The sequence below is a fragment of the Oncorhynchus masou genome, chromosome 24, assembly GCF_036934945.1.
Source record: "Oncorhynchus masou masou isolate Uvic2021 chromosome 24, UVic_Omas_1.1, whole genome shotgun sequence".
Taxonomy (NCBI): domain Eukaryota; kingdom Metazoa; phylum Chordata; class Actinopteri; order Salmoniformes; family Salmonidae; genus Oncorhynchus; species Oncorhynchus masou.
In genome coordinates, this window is record NC_088235.1 from 44,082,939 (window position 1) to 44,110,153 (window position 27,215).

Genomic DNA, 27,215 nt, shown 5'->3' on the forward strand with positions numbered 1-27,215 from the left:
AACTGGAAGTCTTGATAACTTATACAAATGACAATGTAATAGTAAAAGTGTTGAAATAAGCGTTGAAATAAACCAGTCACTTTCCCTACCCTGGATCTTTTCAACACGAGTCTGAACTAGAATAGGACCTCCAGGACTTGACGACAGCTTCCTGAGGCATCGTCCTAATTTCTCCTTTACACAACCAGCAGACCTCCGCAGTGCAGATCAAACCTGGGTACAAATACTATTTGAAATACTTGATCTGTGCTTTATTGAGCTTGCCTGGCTTAATGGACCATTGAAAAGTCCCATCAAACCATGTCCATCGACACTCGAGGTAGGCTAGAGCAAACACTCAGTGTTTGAAGTATTTGAAACAGTATTTGAACCAGCCCTGAGCCCCACCATTGAGTAGAATTGAGTAGACAACAAATGTTAGTTTATTCGTTGTAACATATGGACAATAAGGGATCGATTCAATCCGTATCGCCGAAGTATCTTGGAAGATCTACGTTAAAATGTAAAGGTAATTTCCAATTGAGCCGGCATACAGTATGCAATGTTTACCATGAATACAGTCTCCGCGACCATGGGAACATAATTGTCAATTGTGTTAAAAAGCGGATCTTCATCACTACAGATTGCATAGAGCCCTAAAGCTGTATTGTTGTATTGTAGCCCCTGATCCCTAACCCCTGGGTATTTGTGTAGATTTGAGTGGATTGGATAGTTCTATTTAAGCAATATGGTGAAATTCTATCTAGCTTTTCAGTGGGCGAGGTGAACTAAGAAGCAACGCCTGTATATTGAATAGTACAAATTCAACAATGCATTGAAAAACAACACTATCCAAATGTTTCGAATTTAACATGTATTTTATTCATCAAAATTCCTAATAGCACAAAAGCTCTAACCCATTGGGCACACACTGGTTGAATAAACGTTGTTTCCATGTAATTTCAATGAAATTACGCTGAACCAACGTGGAATAGACGTTGAATTGACGCCTGTGCCCGGTGGGAAAGTAGTTTGTTGTTTTCTTAACTAACAAAAAAGGCACATTTGGGAATGCCATTTCAGGGACATGTTGCAACAGAAGTGTTATTTTCTTTTTCCACAACAACTTTTCACTCATCATCCTAACTCACTCAATCCAATTATAGCATACAATCTCAAAACGTTACAGATGTCAAAGAACAAAATGAATGTCTAATCGACCACTTAAGTGTTAAAACACTACATTCAGTTAGTATGTATAAATTGGTATACACTATCAGTGAACAATACATTTTTATGACTAGTAACAATCAATTTGAAGTTGTTGAGAATGTTGAGACTATTGTACATCCCAAATGGCACCCTATTCTCGAAATAGTGCACTACTTTTGACCAGAGCCCTATGTGCTGGGTCAAAAGTAGTGCACTATAAAATTAATAGGGTGCTATTAAGGACAGACTCTATATAGCCCATTACAGTATGTAGCCAACTACGTTACAGTGCTAAAATTAAATACATTGCACGAAGTAATACACATTTTTCATTTAAAATCAAAACACATGCACATGCAAACTCTATAATAGTAATTTTGTCTCACAAACTTGATTAACAGACGTAAGTTACACTCTGAACTACAGCCTGGTCTCATAGACTAGACGTAACATATTAAATATAAATTCAGGACACTCAAATTAGTACGAAATGTTACGTTTGGTATGGCTACATGAGACAGAAGGTTACTATAACGTGAACGTCTAGCAAATCAAAGGTTGCGTGTTCGAATCTCATCACGGATAGTTTTAGCTAATTAGCAACTTTGAAACTACTTAACATGTTAGCTAACCCTTCTCTTAACCTGTTAGCCTAACACCTAACCTATAATGTGAACATCTAGCAACCCAAAGGTTGCGTGTTCGAATCTCATCACGGACAGTTTTAGCAACTTTGCAACTACTTAGCATGTTAGCTAAACCTTCCCTTAACCCTTTAACTTAACCTATAACGTGAACATCTAGCAACCCAAAGGTTGCATGTTCGAATCTCATCACGGACAGTTTCAGCTAATTAGCAACTTTGCAACTACTTAGCATGTTAGCTAACCCTTCCCTTAACCCTTTAACCTAACCCCTAACCTTAATTCGAACCCCTAGCCTAGCTAACTATAGCCAGTTAGCCACCTAGCTAACATTACCCACAACAAATTGGAATTTGTAACATACCATACGAAACATAAGATATTATACTACACGGAAGGAGACAGATTTATGTTTACTATGTTAAGTCTACCCCTGAGTCCAGGTTTACTACACTATGAATAAAAATAATGATTTCACAATATGTCCTTGTTGTAGCTGCTTTGGCAAACTAGAACTCACAGTTGAATGTGCTTATATAGTGGCGAGTATCAGTCATTCAAATATAAAGATGATTTCTTCTGCATGTTAACAAAACAGTATTATTGCTTAACCTAGTAACATCTTAATCAATGATATAGAATTTTAATAACAAAACATTGGTAATTATGTCTGCCATTTTCATAACCATGCAATACTCTTAATACAACATGAATGCATGCTATTCAAAGGACACAAATTGTAACTAATTGACATATTAGTTAAAGCACTTGGGTATCATTCTGGGTTATGCAATACTGATAAAGTTTCTAACCACAAAAAAACACACAATGGCTTATAATTGAGTAAAGGGTATTCATAATTATGTACCAACTTTTTTAATCTATGTATTTCAATATTTTCTTCTTAGTGTAACTGTTGCTTATTTTATATTTTAAAAAATGTGTTGTAAAAAATCTTTTCATAAATATTTCTGTCGGATTAACCCCTCAGGTTATTGTAAAACATCAACAAAAAAACTCCCAGCTTTATTTGTTTCTCAGCAATATAGGCCCTTTTTCACATAGAAAGCTTCAAAATTGCATTACATTTCAGAGGAGCTAAGATCCTTAAAAATTATGGCCATCTAATATATACATAAAACAGTCAGTTGTAAAATGTATTTTTTAGGGAAAAATCAAGTATTTTTTCCAAAATACACAAATCTTTCATAGAAAATAACAAACCCATACCGAAAAGGAACTAGAAAAATCAAGTATATGTCAGGGCTGGATTAAATCAGAATCGCAGAAGCATCACGGAAGCTCCGCATTATAGCGCAGATTACATTTAAAAGGTAATGTTCCCCTGTTAGTGGAGACTGCATTCACGTTAAACGCTGATTATGTCGGCTCAATCAGAAATTACCGTTACATTTTTACGCTGATCTTCTGAGATACTTCCACGATATGGATTGAATCCAGCCCTAAATTCAAGACAAAAAAACACATCTGAAAAAGCATTTGTATACATTTTAAATACAATAAACACATTGTATGAACTGCTTCAATTGGCTCGTTATGCCATCTCAAACACATGGCTTCTTCACAAACTGGTCTGGACGGAATCAGACTATCCCACAAAAATATGTTGGGCAATTTTATATTCTCTTTATATTCTTCATGATATTCCTTATATTCTTAAGGATATTCTTATCCTTATATTCCTTAAAGTCAGAGCACTCATAAGCCTAATGCATATCAATTTTGATCAGTATTAGCACTTTAGGGGTTCTATTCAATTAGATCTGCTTTAGCAGTCATCCACGTAGCAATTGTTTCGGCAGTGTCGGAGGTGGAACGGAGTTAGAGTTGTCAAATCCACAAGCCGCTCCTGGAATTATACTGTACCTAAAGTGGAAAATGGCATTACCATTGGCTGGAAAGAGTCGCAGTAAGAGATATCCCATGCAGCCATTCAAGTTCGAAGACTGGAATGTGAGATGTAATCTACACCTCGATTAGGCTGATAGAAATCTTTTTTCTTTTTATTCATTAAAAAAAAATATATATTACCCCTTTTTCTCCCCAATTTTGTGGTATCCAATTGGTAGTTACAGACTTGTCCCATCGCTGCAACTCCCGTACGGATTCCGGAGAGGCGAAGATCGAGAGCCATGCGTCCTTCAAAGCACAACCCGCCAAGCGGCACTGCTTCTTGACACAATGCCCGCTTAACCCAGAAGCCAACCACGGAGGAAACACTGTACACATGGCGACGGTGTCCACGTGCATTGCACCCGCCTGCCCGGACGATGCTGGGCCAATTGTGCGTCGCCCCATGGGTCTCCCAGTCATGGCCGGCTGCGACAGAGCCTGGACTCGGACCAGGATCTCTAGTGGCCTTAGACCACTGCACTACTCGGGAGGCCCTCATTATTTATTTTAATGATTTTCAATTTGAGCATAATTATTTAATCTATATAGCCTACACTTTCTCGTTCTGATCTTCTAACGCAAGTGGGATGGGTGTGGCTTCGTGAAAATGATCAGGAGCAGCTGCTCACTGATTGGACAGCTCCAATGCAGTTATACCTCCGACTCCTTCAACACATCAGCTGTGCAGCTGATTGAATCTAGGCCTAGGTTTAGTTGGCTAATACCCAAGCTAACGGAGATGGCTAATGGAAACATACACTACTGTTGGGAAGAGAATAAAGACTAGAATATGTTGTAAAGATAGGATATCAGCAGTGTTCTGCTTGGTTGTAGTTGGTTTTATAACACTTATTAGATATGACAGAGAACAGATTAATTATATTAGCTACAGTACTGAAAATATAGAATTGATCCCAACATTATGTGGGGAGAAAATTATAATCTGCTATGACCTGTAATCAACGTACAAAACCCTCAACATCAATACGATTCACATCAAATATGATTAAAAAAAAACATTTTTGTTCAGATGATAATACAATATCCATATAATGGCTATGATGCATCTCCTCGCGATTATAAAGCCTAATATTTTATGAGTAGACTACTGTCCTGTAGGCTGGTTCAAGATCTAATTGTGCTGTCACAATGACTATAGGGGTTATCAAGAGTCACAAACAGATCTGGAACTATCCTTCACCTCCCCATATAACTAAAACCAACTGAGTGTGATGTCCAAGTTTTGACAAATGATGCATAAGGCATTGTTCAGTCTCCACCCATTGTATGTAAGACAACAGACTAAACTCCTACTTGTGTTTGTTAAATCAAGCATTAAGTCATAAACAGACTATCATCTCAAGGACGGGATTCAATCCGAACACGAGTTATAGGCATTGCATCTTTTAAAGGAAATGTTGGCGCATTTGTGGAGATCCCATTCACAGTAAACACTGCATATCGCCTCAATCGGAAATTGCCTTTAAAAGCCCAAATGAGATCAGATTTAATCCCAGAGAACAAGGATGAGGTATACAGCTTTTAGTGAAAACATCATTCACATTAGTGTACTGACTTCAAAATAGCATTGTTGTTGATCCCATGACAACAGACTAGCTACAGTGTGTGTGATTGTCTGCATCCAAACTCAAAAAAATGGTGTAGAGGAAGACATTGGCCAGTTGAAACTTCTCAGTTCTAATGGGGTAAGGTTATTTGTTTTCTCATTTGTATTCACATCTTGAACTTGCATCAAACTTGGCAAAACACTACCTCAGAGTTACTTAGTTTAATCCAGTTCCAAACTAAGTTCAATTCTCCTCTTATTTCATTTCCTTCAAATTTTTCAAAATAATTATTCTCTTTTTACAAGGCACATTGGTACTTTTAAGATAATATAAAATATACAACTATTAATTCAACCTTTATAGAACCATTAAACACATTCTAAATATTTGAGAAACTAATGTGTTTTGATTTGAAAAATACACCTCAGCTTTGAAAACTGTTAGCAAACTCCTCTTCAGCTATACTCACAACATAAATGTTCCGAAAGTGTCAATAACCTCTATCGCTAAAATACAACTAAACCTAACATTACAAAATGTTAGATCAAAGATATTCTTTCCTCTAGATTCTCCAACGATAAAGTTTAAAGTATAGGCCTAGATCTTTGAAAACAGAGATAATGGTTAGTTACCTCCTCTATTAAAGACATTATTTAATGTTTATATCATGATGTGGTATCAAACACTCAGTAACGTAAACTTAATCCATCATCACACTTACAAAACGTCCTCTGATAAACAAAACATGGCTATGTCTGTTACAAGACAACTTTCCCACTTATTTTTTCTTCACCAAACATTATATTCATCTTACCTACATCCCTTCACCTCTCTCTCTCCCCAGACATCCTTTACTGCTGTCACCTGTTTGACACACTATGAAGGGGTTAAACCCCTTGGAAAAAGATATTAGTTAGATTCACTGTCATATTTCTAGGTAAATAAAGCTATCTTAAAGTAGCGTTACAAGATTGGAACAGCTCTATTTGGCCAGGTGTGAGTCCTAAAAAAGATGTGAATTTGCAAATGCTATATGTATACTATAAAACCACTTTGAAATGCATAAGGATTACTTATTTACTGTATATACCAGATTAAATACCAGTTCTAATCAACTAAAATCCACCATGTCAATCTACCGGCATCCTACACCAAATAGACTACTGAAGTTGAGTCCTTAATAAGAATATTGTTTGCATACATAGAGTACAGGACGGAATTACTTTTCAAGGAACTCATTACAATAATAAAATTATTATTTGGAAGTAAAGTATTAAATTAGGTAGGCAAAAAAAGACTACAGCATTGCAGATAGGTTCAATCTAACACTTGAGAGTCTAAATATGGATGTTATATTGGCTAAGAGGAACTGGATATTCAGTCTTTATCATAACAGAAACGGCTCTTATTGCATTTGGCTTTGGACAAGAATTTTCAAAGCTGGTCAATTTGTAAATCTCGATTAATACCTAAACACTAATTTCATTGCTGACGTAAATGCATAGCATGTTAAATACAAAACATCAATGTTATTATCACGGTACTACATCTAAACGAAGAACGATTCTCAACCTAAAGTAGTTTCTATAGACAATTAGAAGCAGTTACACAATAATACTTTGATATAAAAACATACACACGTATACTATTACACATTCATATAAAAGTAACCGCCAAAATAATGGAAACATGAGTAAATGAGGGATACAAAGTATATTGAAAGCAGGAGCTTCCACACAGGTGTGGTTCCTGAGTTAATTAAACAATTAAAATCCCATCATGCTTAGGGTCATGTATAAAAATGCTGGGCAGGCTATGATGATTTTTGCCATTATTTTGGCTACCATGGCTATGCCACCATAGGATGACAATGCCCCCATCCACGGGGCACAAGTGGTCACTGAATGGTTTGCTGAGCATGAAAACAATGTAAACCATATGCCATGGCCTCTCAGTAACCAGATCTCAACCCAATTGAACACTTACGGGAGATTCTGGAGTGGTGCCCGAGACAGCGTTTTCCACCACCATCAACAGATCACGAAATTATGGAATTTCTCATGGGAGAATGGTGTCGCATCCCTCCTATAGAGTTCCAGACACTTGTTGAATCTATGCCAAGGTTCATTGAAGCTGCTCTGGCCCTGTTATTAAGACACTTTATGTTGGTGTTTCCTAGATTTGGACAGTTACTTGTATATATCCCAGTTAAAATCAATTCAAAATTGCACAACAGACAAACAGACGACAAATAATAAATACACCACATAAAACATGTAAGCCAGGGATGTATGGTGCGGTATCCCTCAGTTAATCAATCAATAATCAATTCATAATTCATTCACAGTTATTAATGTATAGGTTGACATTTGACCAGACATTGACCCCGACTTGAGCCCATGACGATAGAAGGTTTAGGGACCTTTGTTACATTACCATCACTAGAAGCCCTGTCTCTGTCTGTTTTAATACTCAGAACATCCACACACACTTCACTTGGCAGGGAAAACGCTTCTGTAACCACAAAATCAACAGAGCCCAAAGTGAGGTAATGAAACCAAAGAGAGGGCAATACTGTCAGTGAGAACAATATCACATTATACACACACACATTGCGTGGGGTACACAAGGCTACAATGCCTTGTCATGATTGAGGATATTTACATACAATTATTTAGGCAAGTTTTCACTGTTTAAAAAGAGCACTTTGTGGGGTTTTATCACTGTTTAGAAAGAGCACTTTGTGGGCTTTTAATCACCAAGTACAGGTCTTGGATCAGTTTCTCTCACTCCTTTACCATTTAGAAAGGGCCAGTAGGTGTAGGGATAATGACCAGGAACTGTGTTTAGTGACAAACCTCCCCAAAAGGAGGTTTAACGACTAATTCAAAGAAGGGATGGGAGGAGGAACAAGGGAGGGGGAGGAGGAGTGGAAGGGGTGAGGAACAGGTGATGGAGATGGGGAGAGGAGAAGGAGGATGGATGAGAGGGAGGGGAGGATTGAAGCAAGGGGCGGGAGTATATGTTAAGGTGTTATTGCACGCGTCGGCAGTAGTAGCCCAGGACTTTGCATTTCTCACACAGGTGCTGAGGGTGCTCCTTACTCTGGTCTGAGACGTCTAGGCCATCAGGCTTCTCCAATGGACGCTAACAGGGAGGAGAGTTACGTAGGGAGAGAGATGGGGAGAGGGGGAGAGAAAGATGGATGACAGAGAGGGAGGGAGGGAGGTAGAGAAAGAGAAGTGTGAGACTCATCACGTACAAGTATACACACTATATAAAACGTTTGCAATGGTGATAACATGACAGGGGTAAGAGTTAACCTCAGTTCTACAGTATACTGAGTGCTCACCATACACTGTCAATTCACCCCACACTCATACAAACAAACACACACACACACCCAACACAAAGCCTTCAATCTGCCAGCAGTTTGTTTGGGACTCAAACCAGCTCTGTTGTATTCCAAAATCTCAGGCTACAAGAACTAACCCTGGATTTTTTCAGACCTGGAGTCAGTGTAGTTTCCTGTTATTGGTGTCAGAGCTGAGGCAAATAACCCTAACAGATCTCCTTCTCTCGCTAACATGATATAATGACAGAGTCGACGTTCCAAATGGTAACCTGTCCTCTATGTAGTGCACTACCTTTGACCAAAGCCCCCTCCTACATGCTATAATTCCAGAAAGAGGTCCAAGGCACATGTTTGCTGATATAAACCTGCATGAAAATACCAGCTACACCACTGGGAGTAATGGTTTGTTGGAAAGTATATGAAGGACAACAGAGGGTATCGTTCAGCGCCAACGGTTTGTTGGATGTCGATCACATACAATCCCTCAGCAATCATTTGCTTTCCCACCCATTGTTGTTACAGAGTGTTTTGTTATGATACTGTTATTTTTTTCCAGACCGACAGTTCAGACTGATTCTATAACTTGTGAAAACCAGAGCCCGTATTCATAAAGTGTCTCTGATCTAAGCTTAGTATTTCCTATTAGATCACAATCAATATGATGATATGCACAGAGCGGATCAGATCCTAGATCAGCATTCCTACTCTGAGACACTTCATGGATAAAGGCCCAGGTTGCCAAGGACCAGAGCAAGAAGGCAATGCAGCCAGCCTTCGCCTTGACTATCTGCCACTAGCTTTAAAGGCTTATTGATAATAACATGACATACATATCAAACATACCCACAATGTTAAGTTTGGCTTCCAAAATAGGATGTACTTGATGACAAAGTATATGTTTCGTTGGAAAAATGATCTGATAGTTAAATATCTTGGGTTTGGACTGAAGGACTGCATCTGTCCGGTTTGTCTGTGTATTTATTAAATGGATAAAACTGTTTTCATGATTAGTTTATTTTGAATGAATGCCACACATATTTTTCAATCCAAAACCAGATTCCATCCGGACATAGATATCCGGATGCCTCTCTTAAAGTCATGAAATGTGAAAACTATAGAAGCACATAGACAGTCTAGAATACTATAATGTAAGGTAACTCATCTGTGATGGTTGATCTTATTGTTTCACTCTGATGTTGAGCCTGAACCAGTCAAAGACTCCTGGGACTAATGTGCTATTTGATGCTATTTAGAAGGTCAGGGCTCAGGTCAGGATAGCTTTTTACCTCACCACCTAACAGGAACTGTTGAGGACATGAAGACTTGCAGTTTAAAGCTTATCTGGGAATCAGATACCAACGTTGGAAGATAAGAAAAATACACAATGTTTAATTCATTTCCTTGAGTCCTTTCTGTTGGAGCCAAGCTCTCTCTGTGTGTGTGTGTGTGTGTGTGTGTGTGTGTGTGTGTGTGTGTGTGTGTGTGTGTGTGTGTGTGTGTGTGTGTGTGTGTGTCTGCAGTACCTGGGGGTTAGTGGTTCATTCTCAAACGCCGACAGGGGGAAATATGTGAAGTGGGTGACATTGCAAATGTGTGGAATTTGCCCGCGAGTGTGGTGCTAGCCACAACACACACGCTAGCACACACACACACGCAAGCACACACACGCAAGCACACACACACACACACACACACACACACACACACACACACACACACACACACACACACACACACACACACACACACACACACACACACACACAAGCTGTTACCATTGAACAGAGACTTTTCTCTGCTGTTTTAAAAGACTGACTTTGGTGAGAATAATCACTGTGAATGCTGCGCTTAATGGTGATTTAATACGTTCTCATCATCGGTTTGATCTGATGAAGTCGCCTGATATTGCTTGAAGTATTCTATCATAATATGAATATCTATGGTGTTGTGACTGTGACCATAGCTACAGTATAGTAGAACCCTCAATGGCATTGAAGAATGGATGAAGATCCATGCAAATCCTAATGTAGCTGTATGTCCAAATCCAAAGCAGCAAGCAACCCCTAGCCCCTATGCCTTATCCCCTATGCCCTATGCACTTCTGCGCCTAGTCCCCTACACCAGTGGTAACCTAAATTTTCTGAGCCAAGATCACTTTCTGATTCAAAATGCAGGCCGAGATCTACCGCTCAGGTCATTTTTTAAACATGACTTAAAAAAACGTACACTACCGTTCAAAAGTTTGAGGTCACTTAGAAAGGTCCTTGTTTTTGAAAGAAAAACAAATTTTCTGTCCATTAAAATAACACCAAATTGATCCGAAATACAGTGTAAACATTGTTTAAACACTGCAAATGACTATTGTAGCTGGAAACGGCTGATTTTGAATGGAATGTCTATATAGACGTACAGAGGCCCATTATCAGCAACCATCACTCCTGTGCTCCAATGGCACATTGTGTTCGCTAATCCAAGTTTATAATTTTAAAAGGCTAATTGATCATTAGAAAACCCTTTTGCAATTATGTTACTGGCCTTCTTTCGACTAGTTGAGTATCTGGAGCATCAGCATTTGTGGCCAGAAACAAAGGCCTTTCTTCTGCAACTCAGTCTATTCCTGTTCTGAGAAATGAAGGCTATTCTATGCGAGAAATTGCCAAGAAACTGAAGATCTTGTATAACGCGGTGTACTACTCCCTTCACAGAACAGCGCAAACTGTCTCTAACCAGAATATAAAGAAGAGTGGGAGGCCCTGGTGCACAACTGAGTAAGAGGACAAGTACATTAGAGTGTCTAGTTTGAGAAACAGATGCCTCACAAGTCCTCAACTGGCAGCTTCATTAAATAGTACCCGCAAAACACCAGTTTCAACGTCTACAGTGAAGAGGCGAATCCGGGATGCTGGCCTTCTAGGCAGAGTTCCTCTGTCCAGTGTCTGTGTTCTTTTGCCCATCTTAATATTTTATTTTTATTGGCCAGTCTGAGATATAGCTTTTTCTTTGCAACTCTGCCTAGAAGGCCAGCATCTCGGAGTTGCCTCTTCACTGTTTACATTTACATTACATTTAAGTCATTTAGCAGACGCTCTTATCCAGAGCGACTCACGTTGAGACGGGTGTTTTGCGGGTTAAAATATGTTCACATTTATCGGGGGGTATGATATTTGTGCATCTGTACCTTTCTTACCCATCATTATTCGCGATTCATTCAGGATTGTCTGAAATCATGGTAGCAACCACATTAATGTTGAAGTGCTTAGAAATATATTATATTATTTTTTACCATAAAAGTGACTCCAAAATGACACAATACATTATTTACCATTCATTTCTATTGGGCACAAAATAATCTGAAACACAACCAAAACAATTAGCCAAATAATCCAACATATTTGTAAAGTTACAAGCTTGATGTAGGCATTGCGTGCTATGAATATGGGACCAAATAATTAATACACATATAAATGAATTTGTCCCAATACTTTTGGTCCCCTAAAATGGGTGGACTATGTACATACAGTGCTGTAAACAGTTCACCCGATATGGATGTAAATACCATACAATTAAAGCTGACAATCTGCACTTTAACCACATAGTCATTGTTTGATTTCAAATCCAAATATGGGGAGTATAGAGCCAAAAGAAGAAAAAAAACGCTTCACTGTCCCAATAATTATGTAGGACACTGTATAACCATTTGTCAATTTGCTATCCAACCCTCAGATCTCAAAAAGTGCAAGAATTGTGGGTAGGGACTAGAGGTACATTTGAGTTTGGGCGATTATTCCAAACTCTGGGAGGGAGAAATAGCTAAAGTGGCCAATCATTACTATCGAGAAATACAATAGAATGTACTGTGTAGAGTTTAACAGCTACTTTCACTTTCCCATAAAGTTTTCTTGCACTCTTTCAATAATGGTTTAAAAAGGCAATCTGGGATTCAGCAAACAACAATAACAAAGCAGTCACCTCGCCACTTGGTGGGATTGGGCTGGAGAAATGCAATACCAGGTTGCCCCTTTAATATCAGAGCGAGTGAAGATGTAGCCTCCTTGAGAAAAGGCATCTCCTTTATGTCCAATTTTGCATTATTGCCAGAAGAGTGAATCGTGCATACTCTTTCCATAGTATGCAGGGTAGGTCTATGTCCCAAATGGTACCCTATTTCCTATATAGTACATTACTTTCGACCAGGGCCCAGGGAACTACAAGTTGGGCCTTCTGCAGCCAAAACTGTATTTTAAGTGGTGGAATTGACTGAATTTGTTGAAATGAAAATATGACTAGATTGCGTGTGGAAGTTACATGTAATGTTTGGAACTGGGGAATTACGTCTGAAGCTCTTTCTCCCCTCTCAATTCTACAAACAAAACATTTACACATTTTCAAGTTAATTGAATGAAGGAATATTTAATGACAGTGATAATGATAATACAATTCTGGATGTCACATATTTGGACAGTTACTTATAACATCTAGTTAAACTGTTTCTTGGAGTTTATTGCTTTCGAGAGATGAATAGTTTAAGTGACAGAGCTCTGGGCCCATATTCACAAAGTGTCTCAGAGTAGTGTGAGACCGTGTCTAGACTTGACAGTTCATGCAGCTTTAGTATTCTGATGATAGATTTCTGATCATGGAATTCCGAACATGTCATGCATCTATACCTACATTTAAATATGTCTACTGTGTCCACAATGTGTCCAGATTCCCTTATCCTGCGCTATATTAAAATGCCAGTATGCATTCTACAAATGGTAGAATAGGTCAAATTTGTTAATAACTCAACAACAACAGATGCCAGTAGCCAACTACTGTAGCTACTAACCTCTGTAGCTAGCCAGCAAGCAAAGCTAAAGGGATTGCATACGGGTTAGCATAACTACCCAAGCAATTATTTTTTTAAATAAATATTAGCTAGCTGGCTAGCATTTATGAGGCCAGCAAACACGTTCCTCGCATGCTAGGAACGTATTTCCTCCAACATTATAATGAAAATGTGTCACCAACTGTATGCGCTTTCGGTAGCCTGATTGCGTCCAGACCAGAGCATGTGAGCAGAGTTGAGTGGTTGGAAATCCCGTTCCATCGCTCCATGTCCTTTCCAACCACTCTGCTAAGAACCGCTCCGCGCTCCTAGAAAAAAACAAATACCACTCCAAATTCACTCCATTCATTAACATCACAACTTAACCAACAGAGAATAACGGAGAATATCCTCTCCACACTTGACGAGCCACTGGGGATGCTAAACACCCGTTTGGCTCCTCTTGCCAGGCTGGGCAGAGATGCAGAGTTATATATATATTTTTTTCTATAGGTAGGCCTAAAGGTTTTTAGGTAAAATAACCCAAATCAAAACAGAAAGCTCCTTGAACGTGAGACTATGCCAGGCCTATTGGGCCAAAATCAACGATGGCCTATTGTATAGATAATAGAACAAAAATGAACAAAACGTTTAAGAGATCAGATATAAATACTTTGCTACAATGGCACACTTACTTATCTACCCAACTCGTTCCTTTCTTTTAGCATGTGCACATAGTAAGTACACAATCATGCTTCTAGATACGTGTCTTTTCAGATTCCACAAAGATTCTTCATCACCGCACTCCCTCTCTTGCTCTTGGTCCTCATCTTTGTAAGTCCCCTTGATCTTCCTCCTGTGCATTTAATCAGTTTCTTTATGAAAATATTTAGCTCCATGACAGTAGGTAAAGCAAGGGGTTACCGCAGCCCACAAGTAGACTACAAATGCATACTGGGCCGAGCATGCCCTGAGCTCGTGGGGTGCTACTGGAGTGAAATTGGAGTGGGCGAGAAGGCCGATGCTCAAGCCGTTGGGAATCTCGCCCCACCCTCCACTCAAATTGGGCACGCTCTGCTCCCTGCTCCGCTCCAGCTCTGCTCACATACTCTGGTCCAGACTGAGGAGAAATTCGCACACAATGCATCCCTGACCACCTCCTGAAGTGGTGAGCCAGATCTAAACACAATCAGACCACAAAGCCACCCATCTTTTCAATGCGATCTTCTATTTTCAAAAGCAAAAGTCGCATGTAAGTGTCAAGTGTAGACACGACACAACCTAAGATTATTTTAGGAGCATTTATATCTAGGATCAGGTCCCAGCCTTCCATATAATCTAAATCATTGTAATCCTAAAAGCAAACTGATTCTAGATCAGCACTTTTACTTTACTCTGAAGCTCTTTTTTTTAACTATATTTTAATCAGGCAAGTTGGGAACAGCCTACAAAATGTAAGCAGTCACAGGTTTGTGCGTCCAAAATAGCACCCTTATACCATAGTCAAAACTAGTGTACTGCATAGGGAATAGGAAGCCATTTGGGACATTTCCCTCCCTGTATCTGGATGTTATTAGGCCTGTTATTTCACCATTAAAACAAATGTAGCTTCAACACACCCCTCCGTTTATACACTTTCCCTTACAAACCCCTGACTAAAGAGGTTGAGTTGTCAAACCATATTCTGAGTGTTTTGTAATAATGATTAAGAATGCGTTGCATATTTTTTCCATAACATACATAATTACTCCATCACACACACACACACACACACACACACACACACACACACACACACACACACACACACACACACACACACACACACACACACACACACACACACACACACACACACACACACACACACACACACACACACACATGAGCACACAAGCACACACTCGGAAACACCCACAAACACCCCATGCACAACTGCACACATATGCACACGTGCACACACATACGTTGTCCTACCTGCTTGTGTGGGTAGACGTTGATATGGCACTTGATACATTCTTGTCCCATGTTGGCCCAGGAGTTACCGCTCATCCACTTCCTCTTACACTTGGGACATTTGTACTCTCCGAAACACCTCTTCTTCCCCTGGTATGGAGTTAGACCCTCACCTTTAGGCCGTGCCTGGGAGGACAAAATAGAGAGGTTTAGATTATATCTTAAGATACACTACACATGTTTATGGACACTCGCTTATCATAAATGGAATTCCAAAATCATGGGTATTCATTTGGAGTTGGTCCCCCTTTGCTGCTATAACAGCCTCCACTCGTCTGGGAAGGCGTTTCACTACTAGATGTTGGAACATTGCTGTGGGGACTTGCTTCCATTCAGCCACAAGAGCATTAGTGAGGTCAGCACTGATGTTGGGCGATTAGGCCTGGCTTTGCAGACGGCGGTCCAATTTATCCCAAAGGTGTTCGATGAGGTTAAGGTCCGTCGGACTGATAGATGGTGAAGAGTGATTCATCACTCCAGAGAACGCATTTCAACTGCTCCAGAGTCCAATGGCAGCGAGCTTTACACCACTCCAGTCAGTGGTTAGCATTGTGCATGGTGATCTTATGCTTGTGTGTGGCTGCTCGTCCAACAAACAGTTACTGTACTGACGTTGCTTTAAGAGGTAGTTTGGAACTCGGTAGTGCGTGTTGCAACCGAGGACAGACGATTTTTATGCGCTACGCACTTCAGAACTTGGCCCCCCCGTTCTGTGAGATTGTGTGGACTACCACATCACGACTGAGCCATTGTTGCTCCTAGATGTTTCCACTTCACAATAACAGCAGTTACAGTTGACCGGGGAAGCTCTAACAGGGCAGACATTTGACAAACTGACTTGTTGGAAAGGTGGCATCCTTTGACTGCGCCATGTTGAAAGTCACTGAGCTCTTTAGTACGAGCCATTATGCTGCCAATGTTTGGCTATGGAGATTGCATGGCTGTGTGCTCCATTTTATACACCTGTGAGCAACAGTGGTGGCTGAAATAGCAGAATCCACTCATTTGAAGTGTGTCCACATACTTTTGGCCATGTAGTGTATATCATGTGGGTCAAGGTCAGAAGGTCAAGGTCCCTGAAACAAATGGTGAGAACACAAAAGAGATAAAGACTGATGCAAAAAGTTTACTTAACTAATGCTACCCTTTTTGTTCTTTATTTTTTGGGGGGGTGCTTATATTTTTTCTATGTATGCAGCATATTGTAACATTATGAGAGTTGAGAAACTGAGACTGAGATAGAAGAAGGGTTTTCGGCCACACTCTGTCTCACACACACAGACAAACTCACACTCCGCCAGCCATGAAATGAAGCTTGCGAGAGGCTAATATCCCTGGGAGGGGCTCCTCCTCATCATACTACCGAGTTCATACGGTCTACGTCCCAAATGACACCATAGTCTCTATATAGCGCACTACTTTTAACCAGGGCCCAAATGGCTCTGGTCAAAAGTAGTACGCTATATAGGGAATAGGGTGCCATTTGTGAAGCAACTCCATACTGGCAGTGGTTCATCTAAGCCAGGCTACTACAACAGCAACAAGGGGTAAAAGTCTCATTTTCCCCCTAGAGTGTCGCAAACAAAAGCACGTTTGATGTCATTGTGGGGATAAATCACTATGCGTGCATATGTCCTGCCAAAATGAACTAATTAGGGAGCTTGACTGGCGTTGGCTGATCTCCCACTGGCTGATGGCTGATGTGTTCGGCTGATGTCATGTTGGATTCTGAACCCCACCCATCAGATGCAAATCCCTGTATACTACAACCTACTCTAGTAATAAAACAAACACTTCTTTTCGAGGATCCCTAAGAATGCACTTTTTTGTTCCAGCCCAGCACTAGCACACCCGATTCAACTAGTCAACAAACCACCAAGCCCAGAGCGAATTGCCCAAAGCTGGTCCCAGATTTCAGGGATAGGGCAGAGAGGCGAGATAATTCAGTATGTAGACAGTGTTATAAAGAGGTGGTGAGGTCTGTAGGGAGGTGGGAAGATATGTGTGTGTGTGTGTGTTTGTGTGCATGCATCTATGTGTAGGAGTTTAGGGGGGTTGAGAGAGGTGGTAGATGTATACCTCTGGTCCCATCTGTCCAGTGTGAGTAATGCAAAGCTTAATCATCAGCATCTGGTCCAGTGTAAACCTACGCCAGCGCCTTGCGTCATTGAGGACGAGCAGCCAAGGCCTCACTATGATAGGCTGCCACTGTCCAGCAGCTCACTATGATAGGCTGTTACTGTCCAGGGGTTCAACAACAACATGACATTGACCTTAACCACCGTCAACACAACATCTCCCTCTGTAACAGAGAAGGAGCGAGGGCGGGAGATGGAAAAGGGAGGGATTGAGGAGAGAGAAAGAGAGAGCAAGCGAGCGATAGAGAGAGAACAGCTGGAAACGGTGACATGGCCTGGCTCTAAGACCGGCAATCCGTATGCATGAAAGGCAACGCTCTGACGCAATCACAAACAACGTCATGGTAAGACGTTATTTGGACAGTCCCAAGGCCGGCTCGAACCTTTTGGGGACCCTAAGTGAGATTTGGTGTGTAGGTATTTTATAACAAATTTCATGCAATTCTACACATTTTTCCATGGTAAATAGAGACATTCTTGCAGTTTTAATGCTAATTTCCTACAATTCTACACATTTTGTAATGACTTATGCCATGTTAATGATATATGAGTGAGAGTGACTAATAAAATCAATGGGGGCCCCCTGGAGGTCAGGGTTAATTGAGTGGCTGTGAGTGACTGTCAAAACAAGAGAAAAACTGCTGATGCACAACCAAATTTCAAACTTGCACCTATTATTCTAACTCTGGGGAACCTAAGAGATATGAGTGCTTATGCCTGGAGCCAGTCCCGGACAGTCCCTTCCAAACGATCTTACAAGGAATGTTTTTACCAACTCCAGTAAGCAGAGGCTGTCAGATATTTGCAAATGTAATCTGTTGTTTGCAACATATTGGGCCAGTAACCAAAAGGTTTGAATACCCGAGCCGACAAGGTGAAAAATCTGTGTCCTTGAGCAAGGCACTTAACCCTAATTTGCTTCAGGGTTGCTGTACTACTATGACTGACCCTGTAAAACAACACATTTCACTGCATGGTGTATGTGACAATAATTTTTTACATTTTTTACATTTTATGTTATCATTGTAATCTAAAAAGCAAAACTTATCCTAAATCAACACTCCTGCTCTGAGATGCTTTGTGAAAACTCTGATGTCCTTTCCTGACTAGAGTTGCAAAATTCTGGGAACCTTCAATAAATTCTCTGGTTCTCCAGAAATACTAGTTGGAGGATTCTGTACTTCCTGCTTTTTCCTCCAATCTGGGATTTGGCAAAAAACTGGGAATTTATTGAAAGTTCCCAGAATTTTGGAACCCTACTCCTGACCATCACAAGTTATCTGTCAATGCTCCATGTAGTAGATCATCCTTCTACTCTCCTTGCAGAGCTGTAGCTCTAGCACTGTCAATCTCTGGCTATGTACTGCTATACTGCTTACAGTATAAAATAATATATGCCATTTAGCAGAAGCTTTTATCCAAAACAACTTACAGTCATGCATGCATTCATTTAACCTATGGGTGGTCCCGGGAATCAAACCCACTACCCTGGCATTATAAGCGCCATGCTCTACCAATTGAGCTACAACAGACCACCCCTGAATGCATTATGTATGTGTTATGTATGTGTTATGTATGTGTTATGTATGTGTTATGTACGTGTTATGAGATCCTCATGTAGCCACTTTATTGAACACCGTAGAAACCCCACTACTCATCACCCTTCGGTGCTCCATGTAGTAGATTTCTCTACGTTCTAATTTCTATATTCTCCATATAGCTCTGTTTCTGGGCCAGTAGATGCACACGATACTGTGTTTACAGCACAGACAGCCTGGCCTGTATTGGCTACACCAGGTTTCAGATCAACTCAAAAACACCCACACAACAGATACATCAAGTCATCCTCATTCAGGAGCTACAGGTGGTGAAAGGCAGAGACACACTGCTGATGGTGCCAGACCAGATATTATACATTACTAGGGCCTGGAGTTGTTCCTAGTCTGGTCACATGGCCAAGGTAACTCCTTGTTCAGTGATCAGGGACAACGAGTGAAGAACCACAACCATGTCGTAACAAAAGGTGGATGTTTAGAAGTAGTACTGGGACTGTTTTCCTGACCACGTGACAGAACTAGAGGTCAGAGTTTCTATTTCTCCTCTTCAGGTCACATGGTCAACATAAAGTCCTGATACTTCCATTCAATGACAAACACATGGTCAAATGTTGGCTCGTGAAAAACTGTCAAATTGGCACGAAGACTGCAGACCTCAGTAAGACCCCTGGGCCCTGTCTTTGCAGTGCTGGTGTCAATCAACACAGTGGGAGGATGTCGTTAGAGTCTGTCTAACACACCAAGCCTGACACGGAGGTCTGAGGCTACGGAGGACTATAGGTTTTGTCTGCGTCCCAAATGCATCCTATTCCCTATATAGTGAACTACTTTTGACCAGGGCCTATAGTGCTCGGGTCAAAAGCAGTGCACTATGTATGGAATAGGGTGCCATTTGGGACGCATATTCCTGCATTCCAGTGGTCACTTGAGCACACAAACACTAGGGGATGAATGTACTAAAAACATTTAGTGTCAGTTAGTTAGGTACCATAGGACCATTCCACTAGCGTCAGCAGAGGACAATACTCTGATCCAGTTGTTATTGTTTTTTACATCAATAATACAAGAAAACCGAGAGTAGTGACTTTGTGCATAATAATATGGGGTTTGCAAATGATCAAAAGTACTTAAAGGCGCGTGTGTGTGTGTGTGTGTGTGTGTGTGTGTGCGCAGCAGATAATCATTGTTTATGTCCCTGCCTCTGACCCTTGTGTGCAAAGATAACGGTCAGTGTGTTTAGATGGAACAGACCGGGTGTGTTTCTGTGTGTCCACAGGGGTGGGACTTTCGCAAACACTACTACAACCAGTGGGCTGTGCAGTCAGCCACATCCTGAGAACCACAACACAGCAGGCAGGGCTGTGACTCATCACACACACCTCCCCATCAGCACACATTCTTCAGGAACACACACACGCAGGCAAGCACACACACAGACACACACATATCCCCATTACCTTACACATACACAGGTGTTCATACACTCCCCTGTACTTCTACTCACAGCTCCTACAGATAGACTTCCATAACAGCACAGGACTAATGAACAGAAATAGAACATTGAGATCAGACAGTAAACGGTAGGCTAAAGAGAGAAGGAGAGCGTGACAGAGGTAGACATACAGTAAACACAGATGTAATGAGTGTAAGACAAAGAAGGATAGTGGTTGAGAGAGTGAGAGAAGGAGAGAGGGACAGATAGAGACAGAGGAGTAAAGACAAAGCAAAGGACAGAGAAGGGTTGAAGTTGAGAGAGTGAGTGATAGGTATACTAAACAAAAATATGAATACAACATGTAAAGTGTTGGTCCCATGTTTCATGAGCTGAAATAAAAGAACCCCCGAAATGTTCCATATACACAAAAAGATACTTTCTCAAATTTTGTGCACACATTTGTTTACATCCCTGTTAGTGAATATTTCTCATTTCCCAAGATAATCCATCCACTTGACAGGCGTGGCATATCAAGAAGCTGATTAAACAGTATGATCTTTACACAAGTGCATCTTGTGTGGGGACAATAAAATGACACTAAAATGCTCAGTTTTGTCACACAACACAATGACACAGATGTCTCAATTTGAGGGAACGTGCAATTTCCATGCTGACTGCAGAAATATCCACCAGAGCTGTTGCCAGATTGAATGTTGAATGTTCATTTCTTTACCATAAGCCACTTTCAACGTTGTTTGAGAGAAACTGACAGTACGTCCAACCCCAGCCAAGGACCTCCACATCCAGCTTCTTCACCTGCAGGATCGTCTGAGGCCAGCCAACTGGACAGCTGATGAAACTGTGGGTTTGCACAACTGAGGAATTTCTGCACAAACTGTCAGAAACCGTCTCAGGGAAGCACATCTGCGTGCTCGTCATCCTCACCAGGGTATTGACCTGACTGCAGTTTGGCATCGTAATCGACTTCAGTGAGAAAATGCTCACCATCGATGGCCACTGGCACGCTGGAGAAGTGTGATCTTCATGGATTAATCCTGTACCGGGCAGATGGCAAACTGCTGATGTCAATGTTGTGAACAGAGTGTCCCATGGTGGCAGTGGGGTTATGGTATGGGCAGACATAAGCTACAGACAACAAAGACAATTGCATTTTATCGATGGCAATTTGAACGCATAGAGATACCGTGACTAGACCCTGAGGCCCATTGTCATGCCATTGATCTGCCGCCATCACCTCATGTTTCAACATGATCATGCAAGGGCCCATGTCGCAAGAATCTGTACACAAAAGCAGAAAATGTCCCAGTTCTTCCATGGCCTGCATACTCATCAGACATGTCACCTAATGAGCAAGTTTGGGATGCTCTGGGTCGATGTGTACGACAGTGTGTTCACGTTCCCACCAATATACAGGAACTTAACACAGCCATTGAAGAGGAGTGGGACAACATTCCACAGGCCACAATTAACAGCATGTAGAACTCTATGAGAAGGGGATGAGTCGCGCTGCTTGAGGCAAATGGTGGTCACACCAGATACTGACTGGTTTTCTGATCCACGCCCATATCTTTTTTTTTGGGGGGGGGTATCTGTGACCAAGTCTGCATTCTCGGTCATGTGAAATCCATAGATTAGGGCCTAATGAATTAATTTAAATTGACTGATTTCCTTATTTGAACTGTAACTCAATAAAATCATTGAAATTGTTGTAATGTTTATGCGTTTATATTTTTGTTCAGTATAAATAGAAAGAGACGGGTGAGAGAGATGTAGATTTAAAACCCGCTGCTCTCCTTCCAGCTGTGTTCCCTAAGGGGTCCTGCAGATGTACCACCCCCCACACAAACTGGACAAATACCACAGGCCTACAGTCATCAGTGCCAGCTGGGTAGTAGAGAGGCCCAACAATCAAGCCCTCCCGGACTGCCGAGGGGGAGGGAAGTAGAGCGAGGAAGGAGGGGTGGGAAATTGAAAGCAGATGGCCACCATAGGGGCAGAACAAGAGAGAAAAACAGATTTGTTGTAAAAATCGCTGCTCTGCTTTGAATTAAGCCATTAAGTTACAGAGAGAAAGATAAAATAGTGCTAACCAACCAACAACTGTAGCTGTGGCCACAAGTGGAGTAAATCGAAGTCATTGCGATGTGGAGGAATGTAGAATGTAGAAAACATGTCACCCCCACATTCTGAAATTGCATTTTTGTCCCCCACAGTTTTATCATTGGAATGTAATACAAAACAAGATGCCTCCGTGTGGTCGGGTAGGCTGTTTGGAGTGTTTATCCGACTGGATAAAAAAATATAGAGAAATAATTATGTCCCCCCCACTTCTAAAACCAAAGTTACGCCCCTGCGTTTGAGTATCATTAATACTGTCTATAGTTAGATGACAGAGAGAAAGAAAATAGAGAGGAAGCCAATAGAACATACAAATTGTATCTGGAGTTCTGCAAACGATAATGTTTTCACATCCACCTCAGTGTCAGTAGTTTCTTCCAAACTATCTGACCTGACTAGGAAAAGCTATGGCTTGTGTTTGGCCTGAATCCTAGTGGTTAAATCAGGTGTGATGGAGCTGGGCAAGAACTAAAATGTGCATTACTCAGAAATTCATTGAGAAACATTGATTTAGACCACTCATTAAAATATATTACTAATAGGGATGTTGAGAGATTTAATTAACTCAGCTCTCAACATTTGTACAGTTCAGATTGTATTTGGACCACACATTAAACTCTGACTTTTTAGAAGATGAAGAGATATTCCGACCAGGCATTGAACTCATGGTACTCTGTGGTTGAAGAGGTATTCCGACCAGGCATTGAACTCACGGTACTCTAAGGTTGAAGAGGTATTCCAACCAGGCATTGAACTCACGGTACTCTGAGGTTGAAGAGGTATTCCGACCAGGCATTGAACTCACGGTACTCTGTGGTTGAAGAGGTATTCCAACCAGGCATTGAACTCACGGTACTCTGAGGTTGAAGAGGTATTCCGACCAGGCATTGAACTCACGGTACTCTGTGGTTGAAGAGGTATTCCAACCAGGCATTGAACTCACGGTACTCTGTGGTTGAAGAGGTATTCCGACCAGGCATTGAACTCACGGTACTCTGTGGTTGAAGAGGTATTCCAACCAGGCATTGAACTCACGGTACTCTGTGGTTGAAGAGGTATTCCAACCAGGCATTGAACTCACGGTACTCTGAGGTTGAAGAGGTATTCCGACCAGGCATTGAACTCACGGTACTCTGTGGTTGAAGAGGTATTCCAACCAGGCATTGAACTCACGGTACTCTGTGGTTGAAGAGGTATTCCAACCAGGCATTGAACTCATGGTACTCTGAGGTTGAAGAGGTATTCCGACCAGGCATTGAACTCACGGTACTCTGTGGTTGAAGAGGTATTCCGACCAGGCATTGAACTCACGGTACTCTGAGGTTGAAGAGGTATTCCAACCAGGCATTGAACTCACGGTACTCTGTGGTTGAAGAGGTATTCCAACCAGGCATTGAACTCAAGGTACTCTGTGGTTGAAGAGGTATTCCAACCAGGCATTGAACTCACGGTACTCTGTGGTTGAAGAGGTATTCCAACCAGGCATTGAACTCAAGGTACTCTGAGGTTGAAGAGGTATTGGGTGGTGCCAAGAAAGACAGAGAGTGAGAGAGAAAGTGAAAGAGACAGACAGACAGAGAGTTGGAGAGAAAGAAAGAGAGAGAGGAAGTCATGGAAAAGATGCCCGTTATTGACCACCATAGAAACCCAGGCCAGACCGCCACTCTACAGACCTTCACATCTCATATACACTATAACATGCTGATGGAAAAGGACTGTGTACATTTTGCTCATTTCGCTCTCTTCACCTAACTATGAAAAGTACAGTTTCACTTCCAATGAATAGAATCTAAAGACTGCCTTATAAGCACATTTATAAGGCCTTATGCAGTATTACCAAATGTTCTTATGAGTTAATTAATGTATCACAATTATAAGACTGTATATTTTCAAAGGCCCTCTAGCTCCATCTCTGACCCCAGTTCCTAAAATAAATGTAGCAAATCTGGGATCAGATTACTAGACCTAATTCGAACCCTTCGCTTCAGGGAAATTAGCTAATATCTGACCTTGGACCAGTATTCCTTGGACCATACAGTATAACTAGGCCTGTCAAAAAAGGACAAGTTTGTTAGTTTGATGAATACACATGTCTTTCAGACCGTGGTTTCTGTGATTGTAAGAAGAAAGAAAGGGATTTAAAAAGAGGGATAAAAATGTGTGTGTGTGTGTGTGTGTGTGTGTGTGTGTGCGGGGGGGGGGGGGGGGTCAGTAGTAGTAATTGCACAAACCACTTTTCTGGTTGCAATTTGGAAATATTATACCAGTTTTATTGGTTTTGTTAGGAAATGCAACTCAGCCATAGAGGCGGGTAATGAAAAGAAGGCCACTGAATATGTATTTACCACCCCTCTGTCCACATCTCAACAATATAAAGAAAACAACCCCCTTCTGCTTCGCTACTTCAGGTCAGACAATACATCACAACTCACAATATAGTCTGTCCTATATTACTGGCTAAAACACCAAACTCAAACTATGAGAAACTAGTAGGCCTACATAACTCCACTATTGTAATACTTAAACGTGCTATCATTGGTTACATACTCCTACCACATGTTGCGCTGATGACTGGATTAGACCACCCAGATCACTGAAGTCCATCATGACTGGAGACACGAACATGAACATGCCAGTCACTAACTAGTAAAGTAAGCTACGTTTAATAAATAAGATGCTGTCGTCATGCATTTATTATTTTTGTACAGTGCGTGAAAAATGGCAACTTCGCCCTTCCGGCTTCAGTTACCTACATACAGATGGGATGTAATGGGATGCAAAGAGGTATTTCATTATTTTGAGAGAGCACTGATGGCCGGATGAAGAGTGTAACAACGGATAATTTAATAACACCGGTTAATGTAGAAACGTTCAATACAAGGAGCAAATTGACTGTTTTTCATGTTCAGGTAACGTGGGTAGGGAAACTCCTGGTCCTAACCACAACACACACAGAGTAATAAAGTGCATCTCTGTCTGAGGGCTCAATAGAGAGTTAGCCAATCAGGACTCAGGGCCAACACAGAGTCTGCAGATGGCCTTTCTTTCAGTCTCTCACACACACACACACACACACACACACACACACACACACACACACACACACACACACACACACACACACACACACACACACACACACACACACACACACACACACACACACACACACACACAGAATGACACTGTCTTTTCCTCAGCTGTGTAACCGCGGCCACAAAAACATACTTTTTTATTGGATGTTTCCGGTGCCCTGGTCGACGGCCCAATCCCATGCCAGAACCTCAGCCAGGTGCATTCTGGGAGGTTATTCATACATTCCCCAATGCACTGCCAGATAAATTATCTCCCTCTCTCCCTCTGTCCTTTGCAGCTGTCCCTTTTTAATGGCTGTGAAGAGAAGCAGTTCTGGCTGTAAGAGAGAGGAGAGGAACAGGTGAGGAGACCCCCACACTATGGAACTGACTTGACAGGCCGAGAGACCCCCACAAATATTACACTGGGGAACTAGCTGGGAAGGCAGGTTCCCCAGTATGAGAGTCAGAGACAGAGATAGAGACACACACATATATTACACTGGGGAACTAGCTGGGAAGGCAGGTTCCCCAGTATGAGAGTCAGAGACAGAGATAGAGACACACACATATATTACACTGGGGAACTAGCTGGGAAGGCAGGTTCCCCAGTATGAGAGTCAGAGACAGAGATAGAGACACACACATATATTACACTGGGGAACTAGCTGGGAAGGCAGGTTCCCCAGTATGAGAGTCAGAGACAGAGATAGAGACACACACACATTTGCACGCGTTGGGATCAGAAGTCTCCCTGGCCTTGCTAGCATCTGGAAAACATCAGAGTAAACAAAGGAACAGTATTGACTCAGAGTGTGTGTGTGTGTGTATGTGTGTACTTGTGTGCGTATGTACAGTATGTCTGTATGTGCATGTGTTCAATTACCTAACACAGAGAGACACGACCCCGCTTCTGTCCCCTCCTCCCCCTTCTTCTCACAATCTGTATTTAGTTTGGCCCAGTAACAGTCAAAGATACGTTTCAAAAGATACACAGATCCAGTTCCGTCCCCTCTCTCTGAGTTAGTCTTTTGTGTTTTTGTTTGGCTAGCTGATTAGTCGTAGCACTTGTGATAAGACAGCTAATAACTTTAATGTGAGTTTAGCTAGCGTGTTAGCATATAAGCGTGCTGGTATATTACAATGCCGGCATATTAGCGCGTTAACATATTAGCATGCTAACATAATTATAGTATTACATGCTAAGCTAGTGCCAGTATATTGGGGGCTACAAGGAAAACACAGGAATCTGGATGCGGTTTAAACCTGAGAACTGGTTATTTTCAGTGAAATATCAGCAAAGATCAAAGTGTATATCAAGTTGATCCTCCTTTAAAGATAGGACAAGAAGATATTTCCTGCACTTTTACATAATTGT

At 41.3% G+C, this 27,215-nt stretch overlaps 1 protein-coding gene across 2 annotated transcripts in view; it reads right to left on the reverse strand.

Moving 5' to 3' along the window:
• Positions 1-404: 404 nt before the first annotated feature.
• LOC135512232 (zinc finger CCHC domain-containing protein 24-like) overlaps positions 405-27,215 on the reverse strand; it is a 63,159-nt gene continuing 36,348 nt past the window's right edge. The window contains exons 3-5 of one of the 2 annotated variants that reach the window (XM_064934035.1): positions 15,457-15,621; positions 13,683-13,808; positions 405-8,464 (exon numbers count right to left, since the gene is read on the reverse strand). In XM_064934035.1, coding sequence (XP_064790107.1) covers positions 8,351-8,464; positions 13,683-13,808; positions 15,457-15,621 — 405 coding nt within the window. In that variant the 3' untranslated portion in view covers positions 405-8,350. The remainder of the gene's footprint in view (positions 8,465-13,682; positions 13,809-15,456; positions 15,622-27,215) is intronic. The other variant, XM_064934036.1, reaches the window with a different exon arrangement.